Genomic DNA, 9,350 nt, shown 5'->3' with positions numbered 1-9,350 from the left:
CTCTAGTGACTTGTAGGGTACAAACCATGCCTAAATACAGAAAACACAACCGTATTTCGACCAGCGATACATGTAGTAACAGCAGTACGAGTCACGGTAGCTAATATTGCTAATCCGAAGGATAAAATGTAATGACACTGGCAGAACTGAATTCTTGGAGTAACCAAAGGTAAGCGTCCACAAAATCGGGTGTTGGTAAGAATATTCTCCTCGCGACACAAGTAGAGATATATGGAGCAATTTACATGAACGATAATCTCCAAGGGTAGATACTTGCGGTTACAACAGGAACAATATCGAAATCTCTAGGTTAAACTTCGAGTAGGGAGTCATGTTGGTAGAATGAAGTAGATTCCCATGATTAATGTAGGTAGAATGACATGTTTGGTTTCACTGAAATGGCGGTAAATCTGCCGGTAATGTAGAAACTCATCTATCGCGTAACGGCGCCGATGTCAATCTTGCTAAAATGGCAGGTCCAGGTAAAATTGCGATGTTATTCACGTACTACGGTAGGTAGTAAGCGCTATCCAGCTAGATCAAAACGTAAAATGTACGCCATATGTAAAACACAAATATCTCCTATTGAAATGGATCACGTAATCCTTCTGAATAATAAGTGTCATTATGGTTTGAGTGACGTTGAGAAGTCGGACGACCCTAGTCAGGGAGGTAGTCCAAAGGTCCCGAATTCGAGGCCTAAGTACGCGTGGACCCTGTCCACCCTCCTATCATAATCCAGAATCCAGATCTGCCTAAATCCACTTATAGTCACGATGCTATTAAAGTTATAGAAGTGTCAATATTGTGAACCTTAAAAGACCATCCCCAGAAACAATGAATTAAAGTCTCGTGGAAGTAGGCAATCGAGATAATGTAAGCAGATAAATCGTCTCATGTTCTCCATTCATCATCATCATAACGCATATGGTAACACAGACATCGTGACATAATTTCGCTTCGCACCATTACCTATTCTTAGGTGGATGCGGATAGAATTTAGTTAAATGCGCGTTTATATTACAAATACAAACCTCAATTTACAGTTCCTCCAACAGTCAGGTAATAAATTTGAATTAACGCGGATCGTAGCCACCGAGAATAAGCTGTTGGAATTGCGCCCTGCCGAACGAAGGGACCTCATATTGTCGTATTCATCCAGTTAAACAAAATAAAGAAACTTGTTTCCATAAATTGGACAATCCAAACGAATATTTACGAGTAAAGAAACTATCCCGCTGAAAATCGGGTAGTGTTTTCAAAGTGGGGTCAGATCTAGAGAGAATAAAAATGGAAACATTAAGAGATTTGCGTGAGATAAGATAACAAATAAAGAAAAGAATAAAAATATTTCAGCCCTTGCAAATTTATTCACTTCCCTTGCCTAATTCCTTCGTTTTACGGTGATAAAAATGGTAATTTGTAATGATAATGGTTCGGCTTATTTATAAAGAGTTTTTTTTGGCGTAGAATTTTTATCGCTCTGTACGGTTCTTTCTAGCGACGGTAATTCTATTTTATTTTATTCAAGCATACTCAAAATATTGGTTTTAGGTGGATCCTGGGCCATCAAACTATGCAAATCACTTTTGCCTCAATGGTCTCAGTCGGTTCGCTGTAAAATGTACATCCTCCATCATCGTTCGCGCAAATAAAATTTAATTAAGATAGATACTAAAGAATAAAATAGTTAAAAGCATATCGAAAAAGTCCTGCTATAAAGAGTTTATATGTTAATTCTCTCTTTTCATGTGGAACGCAATACCAAAGATAGTAGAGTCATAAAAAATTATATTATTGCGGGAACTCAAAATTTGTTGAGCAAGTGTTACTTTCAGTTACGTCATTACGTTGGTTCCGTGTGACGTGATTAGTGATGTGAAATTACACGTGTTTTTTTAAAGGGCGTAATATTACGTGTAAAATTACCAATTGTTTATGGTTTTTATGGTATTTTATGTAATCTATGCAAAATTACCAGTAATTTATGTTTTTTATGTTTTTTTTTATTTCCATAATTCGATGACCATGTTGATGGTGACTATACGAGACAATAAACGAACGAATTTGGTTTCAATCCCAATCGGCCATGGAATTATTGCCATAAGAAATACATTATAAACTTCGAGTCAAAAATGCAAGGTTGATTCCCAAATGAAATACTCAGTGTTTAGTATTACTGGTTTTGTAATTTTTTTCTCTATCAAGTGACGTAAATGCCAATATGATGTCAATTTAAAATAAGGAAATTGATGTCAATATCTTGAAACCCGCCATTCTGAAAAAAATTTTCTATGTCCATTGAATTTATCCGATCGAATCTTGCAATTTTTATTTGAAACTTTTTTCGAGAGCTCTCTTTGTTACTAAAATATTTGAACTAAATTGGCGATTTTTACATTTTTCCAATTATCTACGAAACGAATTTTTACGTGAAAAAGTTTGATGTTATTCGGCCGATTTATCTAACGGGCAATTCAGGGTCAAAATGCTCTTGAAACAACAGGGCGTTTCGGAGGTTCTAAAGACAATACCGCCCAGGAAAGGTGGTGAATTGGAAAGTTTTAATAAAAAGGACGTTAAATCCAAAGTGGAATAATACAAAGTATAGCAGATAACGTACTGGAAATGTTAAAAGATAAGAAAATTTGAATTTTAAGTCCCTCTCTTGTTCTGGCCCCTCAACAGGCTTTCGCCCAATTACAGAGTAATCCGCATAATGCTTTTTAGAAGTGCTCCTGCAGAAGGTCTTAAATTGTTCTATACTACTCCGCTATTTACCTGACGAATTAGGAAAACTGCAGGAAAACCTAATTCTGAGTCGCCTGGAGGATGCTCGAAACTGATTTAGGAATTTCCCATCTCTACCACAGATGACAAATTCACCTCAATCCAGGTTTGAACACCCGACCTCCCGGTTATGTAGCCCAAAGTTCTACCACTGAACCACACAAATGGCTTCGCATCTTATACCTTATGTAATCTTGGTGCTCGGGCAATAATACTAGACTTCCCTACTTTGGTATGTAATGTACTATTATTAAACAAAAAAACTGACACTATGGTATTCTATTTCCTTATTTTGTTACATTTAAAGGAAATTCATAAATTATCAACTTCAGACTAACCGATGCAGGAATAACACGATAGTGCGAATATAATGCCGAAAACCCGAAAGTTTTACGATATTCTCTTGCCGAGATCTCGATTGATTTGTAAAAAATCGCCCGAACAGCCGACAGTTAGTGAAACAATAAGCTCTTTTTGGGAACCAAAAATGCGCTAATAATTCAAGTAGGTATTGCATGGAAAAGTGACAAATCAGTGAAAATTATAAGAGAAATAGGTTTTTCTTCTTTACACTCTCGAACGAAACCCAGTTATAAATCTCAGATGGATCTGTAGTTGCGTCCTCCCCCAGTTTGATATCCACCATGCATGTAACGATCTAACCTGCAATTATAAAAAAAGAATTACAATTATTGCAAGAGCGTATGTACGGAACTGTGGTACACTTGATAAAATTTTAAGGAAAATAAGCTGTGATTTTTACCACCCTCGAGAGGGGTCCAGTTCTTACTCGTAGATGCATATGAACTTGCACCCATACCCGAAAAGCTAGTAGTTTTAAAGATAATTCGATTTTTAAGAAAAATTGGGCATTTGCAAGCGTCAGTATATATTGTCAAAATTATTTTATTACTTACATTTTGATTCCAGGTTTTATATCTTATCGTGGGTTAAGTATAAGTCAAATAAATACATCTACTATGAAACATTAAAAAAATAGCTTACAGGGTGTTTTTTTTTGTAGATCCAAAGTTACAAAACTTCATATTAAAAAATCTCACTTTTGTTTAAATGGAACACCCTGTATATTTTTCTGTCATCATTTAGCTCCTCCAAAAATCTTCAACTTTTGATAATAATGTCCTATACCCATCTCTGATAGTTTTCGAAACATCTTGGTTTTCCTGGGTTTTATATTCTAATCTTAAATAAGTTATATTAATTTACATAATAGTGAGGTGGACATGCAAAAAAAGGCAATTTTTATGTATCTCGTCCAAAACGATAATCATATCGATTGATTTATTTTTCAAACAATTTATTTAAGTCCAAAAACTGGAGAATAAGTAAAAACATCTGACTACAAAGCAAATTTAATTTAACTCCTAATAAAGATATAAAACCTGGAATCAAAATTTAAGTAATAATTTTGACAATATACTGACGCTTGCATCAAATGCCCAATTTTTCTTAAAAATCGAATTATCTTTAAAACTACTAGCTTTTGGGATATTAACTATATAATAAAAAAGACGTACAATTACACGTAGAATTTAAAAATGCAGGAGGTTCTATTAAAAAATGTACCATTTGGGCGCACTACTTTGTGGTCGCACCCTGTATAATTACAAATATTTTTAGAATGTGGAAAATATTCAACCATATCATAATACAAAAGCACTCTATCGAAAAATCTTATCTTCAAGGCATTAAGTTACTCCGCGCAATCGTTGACTCACCCTGTACAAACCAATTTGTTTCGATAAGACCTTTCATTTTCAAAAGCTTATTTGGCACCACTAAAGGCTGCGTATGCAATATTTGAGACCAATTGGTTGTCGTGTGTAAAAGTTATGCACGTTTTACTTTCAAAAACAGCATCTTAGAAAATAATTCATAGGCGTGGGGATGACGCGATTTCAAAATAGTACGTGAAAAATAGATTTTCATCTTTACCACCCCTGAAAGAGTTCCAATTCTATCTCGCAGATGCATCTGCACTAGCGATCTCTCTTAATTCGATATCCCTCTTTCTTACAATGGTCTATTATGCAATTATAAAAAATGTTTACAATTACTGCAAGAGAGGAGGTACGGAGAAGCGACATCCTGAAAAGAAGTTCAGATCTCCCTCACAGATGAATCTCCCTCAGTTCGATATCCATCGTGCATATAAACCTGTTGTTATAAAAAAAAGGGGTTGCAATTTTGTTGTAAGTGCGAAGGCACGTAAAAGTGGAAAACTAGCTGCAATATTATAAGGGGAATCGGTTTTCGTTTTTACCACCCTAGTGCCCCAGTCACGATTCGAATCGAATCCCTTATTGACTCACATACAAGAGTGGAACCCGATTTGTCCCGAATATAAACAACCTAAAGTTTTATTTGATTTGTGTTGTACAAAACGAATTTTTTTGACTCGTGATCTCGTGAACTTTTTTTGACAATTGTAAGTGCTTTGCACCCTAACATGAACACAAATAAATAAATAAAAAAATAAATAAAAATAAATGACACGAGCGACTCCTACCACTTTGGGTAATTAAAATTGTGTTTTGGATTGGAATTAGAAGACTCCGATTCATCACCTAAACGAGTCAAAAAACTTCTTCCAATCTTGGGAGAACAACTTGCCAAGATAGACCAAAATTATAGTAATAAAACACCTTTACAAGCTACTAAATTTATTTGGTGTCAAAGTTACATGGTTTAGCCATAACGTATTTGAACAGTGCATTGACCATACGCGTTTTCAGTAACAGTTGCTTTGTATGCAGCTTGTCAAGCCTAGGTAGTCACGTGCACTGGAGCATCTCTCATAACAATCTAAGAAATCGTCAGCGGTACCTACGTCACAGTAAAAGGTGAAGAAAATTAGAATAGTGGAAACTCACCTTCATGCACGAATACAAAAAGTGCTAGTAGCACGGCGATGAAGAACGTCGGGAACATTATGTTTCGTCTTTTGGCAACTGTTTCAAGTACGAATCCGACATCAGAGCGATGGTCTTTTATACGGTTCACTCCAATGGATGTGGTTTCTCTATCTTGGTTTCTAAATTACATCCACGAAGATAAATACCCCTGTTAACTAATTGCCTCCCACATCTTATGTATGTCACCTGATCGATTAGAAATCGAGATCACAAAATAATAAGACGCTTATTAATCAGTTTCAATCATCGGTCGGCAAAGGGAAGATCCGTCCACGCTTGATTTTAGGTAATCTTTTTGTATAATTATCACATTCATTTGCGAAACGGAAACCATGCTATCAAGTGCGAGTAAACAATTTTAATTGCGCTGGGAAGAAGTGCAGATATCGCTAAATTTTCAGCTACGTATGATTAGTTGAAGTGGAGCGGATCTTCTAATTACCTAAACAACAGATTTGTGTTTTTTGATTGTATGTCTCCTTATCTTCGTTCTATTTTTTTCAGGAAAACAACTCAATATTGTGCGCACTTACCTACTTTCCAATTTTTTGGAATTCACTACAGTATACAGTATACTATACATATTACGAAAGCTTTCTTTTTTATTTTCACCAGGCATTGTACAGATCATAATGTAATAATAATACGGATCATAACTCATTTACCATAAAAGATACCGAAAAAAGCTTTAGAGCAAAATTTTCTAAAATATTTTTGATTACCAGAGGCGTGCTGTATTCCAGTGGCGTATCAAACTTGCATTTTTTAAAATGGAACACCCCTTATTTTATTACTGATTTGGAGAGTACTTGAAAAGTACTTATTTTTTATGTAACATGTTATACCTCTAACTTTAACGATTTCGCTGTTATAAACTTTTTTCGTCAAAATTTGAGTTTTTCGAAATTTTTTTTGAGAGAAACCAAATCACGCATGCAGCTAATTTTTGGATTGAGGCACAGGTTAACACCTCTTCCACAATCATATTTTTTTAGGTACTTTATCGAAAAAATAAAATTTTTGATTGACCTTCTCTAAATGTCAATTTTTTAAAAATTTTAAATGGCACCCCCCTAAACAAAGTCCCTTTGTTTAGGGCAAAACTAAAAAGTTTCCACTGATGTAAACAAAACCACACTTTCCATAAGAAAATTTCAGAGTAAAACCAAATCGAAACGGCAATTTGTAAAAAAAAGTTCTTTTCCGAACCCAAGTAGGCCATGATAAAACAAAAGATGTTCAATTTTCACAATTAACAGTACAGTGTCGGCAGCGTATGATTGTTTTTTAATCAGCGTTGTGAAAATGTTCCAAACTCAAAAATCGAAGTGTGCCTAAATGTGCAATCAATGTGTAAACGAAGGAAATATTTGACGTTTCATTATTTTATTGTTGGGGGCTAAATTCGTGAAGTTGGCTGAGATGTATTGTCAGGCGTTAATAACTCCCCTGGGTAGGCAGCACCCAAAGGGGTAGGCAACTCGCTCTGAGACGACCCAGATTATACCCCTGAGTGCCATAAAAACTTTATGTGATTTAATTATCTAGTTTTGTGGTAATTAGTAACACTTAAAAAATCAAAGAAATATAGAATTTGGCTAATTATGAATAGGTCCAGTGGTCGACCCCAAACATTCTAAACGTGTTTCACAACCATGGAGCTTAGTAGAGTCGAAAAAAATGGTTTAGTCATTAGTAACCAACATTTTTGTAGCCCCCCCCCCCTCCCGGATTCCGGGGGAGATGAGTGTGATTCGACGTCGTAACTTTAAGAGGGATGGCCAAGAGCATATGCGCCAATTTTCATCGCTTTACGCAAAAGTGCGAGGTATGCATTTGGAGCGTGAAGTGCTAACTTACCAGTAAGGGTTGGAGGGCTGTAAACTGAAGATCATGATATAAAATGCTAAAGCGTGATTTCGGATGAATTTGGTTTTATAGTCTGAATATTAAAACTGTAGAACAAAAAATTGTTGTTTTGACATTCGTCAGTGCCAAGATACCAAATTTTTTAGTTCTAAATTTCAAGTGCATGGATTGAACGTTGAAGCCTGGAGTCTAGAATTCGAAGCGTTTTTAAAACATGATGTTTAAATCCAAACGCCTCAAAAAAGGCACCAGCTTACAACTTGAAGCTAGTTATTTATTTATTTATATGCATAATTAAAAAAAAATTCCAACTCCAAGATGGGGTCTTAACCCGAGGTATGAAGAAGATCATGAAAAAAAAATCAATTGCAACCCTTATAATTATAAGATTTTTTGCAATGATTAGTGAACGTTTCTCACCACAATTTTCTCTTTACATAGGCAAGAACTAGCGTGTAAACGTATACCATACGTCTGTTGAGCGGTTAGTTGTTTTTTTATGTATTTTTTTAATTTTGACAGTACAACAAACAAAAGTTTATTGATAAACATCTGCCATCAATTTTAAAATAATATTGGATAGAAGAAATAATAGGCGTTACCATATTGACAGGTGTTTTTCGTTGTCTATTCGCTTGGTAGTATGTACTATATGTACTTTTTCAAAAATTGCTAAAAAGTGTTGATTGGCAATGGCTATCAATATGAAATATCAAATGTATTAATGGCATACGATCTTTTTTTGTTGTGTTGTCATAATCTGCAAAATTACTTAAAAATAGAACTGACCGCTCAACAGACGTATAATATACGTTTACACGGTAGTTCTAACGTATGTAAAGTGAAAATTGCGGTGATAGACCTTTACTAATCATCACACAATATTTGTCGTTATTAACAACGAAATATCGTACGAGTTTAAATTACACAGACGCGCAAAGCACATGCTAATCGGCCAAGTATTGCAAATGGAATTTTTATTTCGAATGTTCAAGTTTTGGGTTCGTTATTTTCGTGTTATCAGACCCGCAGATGCAAAATTTGTGGGGATTGGGATTTTTGCATGCAAGTTAGTTGTTGCACCACTTTGTGCTAGGCAAAAATATTTTTAAAATTGGCAAGGACATGTGGTCGCTAATTTGCGCTTGAACACAAATTCGATCATATTATTCGAATTGAGGTAATTCTTATATTGTATCAGAAATATTAGTTCTTTTATTTTGTTTAAATAATTAGTAAAATATCCGGAACATCAATTGAATTTAATTGAGTTGTGTTATTTATTGTAAATGTTTATCTCAGGTGAGGGCGATAAGAGTTCGTTATCGCTGCGTAAAGCTAATTGAATTTCAGGATGGAAGAAAGGACGAAGGTGGAAGGGAAGAACGTTTTAAATAAGCGAAGCGAATGCTTTTTTTTGGTGGTCATTTTGATTGGTGCATGGCAGTCAGTCAGTCTTGTGGATAGTAAAGTTGTAAAAAAGAAATTTTACACAATTTTTAAATATATTTAGAATACCGTCAAGAAACGATATGACCAGTTCATACAAAATTGTCGCCGCGCATTTACTGCTGCCAATAATCCTGCCCCACTTATTCTGATACAGTATATAAAGACGAATCGCAGTAACATGTGGAGTAACCCCAGATTCTTCTCTACAGGACACCGAATTCTTCTCTTGAAGGGAACCTGAGATACGTTAACCTACATCGTCCTAATTCTAAACCTGTATTTAAATTTCGTTTTTTGTTTCAC

General features: G+C 35.1%; 1 protein-coding gene and 1 long non-coding RNA gene across 2 annotated transcripts in view; both read right to left on the bottom strand.

Moving 5' to 3' along the window:
• Nucleotides 1–5,457: 5,457 nt before the first annotated feature.
• LOC116175212 lies at nucleotides 5,458–5,811 on the bottom strand. Its single transcript, XR_004146269.1, has 2 exons — nucleotides 5,685–5,811; nucleotides 5,458–5,637 (listed from the first exon to the last, which is right to left on the bottom strand). It is a non-coding gene; the product is annotated as an uncharacterized LOC116175212 (long non-coding RNA).
• Nucleotides 5,812–8,348: 2,537 nt separating this feature from the next.
• Nucleotides 8,349–9,350, bottom strand: part of LOC116174638 (structure-specific endonuclease subunit slx1-like) — a 1,954-nt gene continuing 952 nt past the window's right edge. Inside the window, exon 5 of the mRNA XM_031492579.1 lies at nucleotides 8,349–8,355. Within this exon, the coding sequence (XP_031348439.1) occupies nucleotides 8,349–8,355 (7 nt within the window). The remainder of the gene's footprint in view (nucleotides 8,356–9,350) is intronic.

This window comes from Photinus pyralis, unplaced genomic scaffold (genome assembly GCF_008802855.1).
Source record: "Photinus pyralis isolate 1611_PpyrPB1 unplaced genomic scaffold, Ppyr1.3 Ppyr1.4_LG6, whole genome shotgun sequence".
Lineage (NCBI taxonomy): Eukaryota > Metazoa > Arthropoda > Insecta > Coleoptera > Lampyridae > Photinus > Photinus pyralis.
Note: the sequence above shows the minus strand (reverse complement) of the source record. Positions and strands in the feature narration are given on the sequence as shown.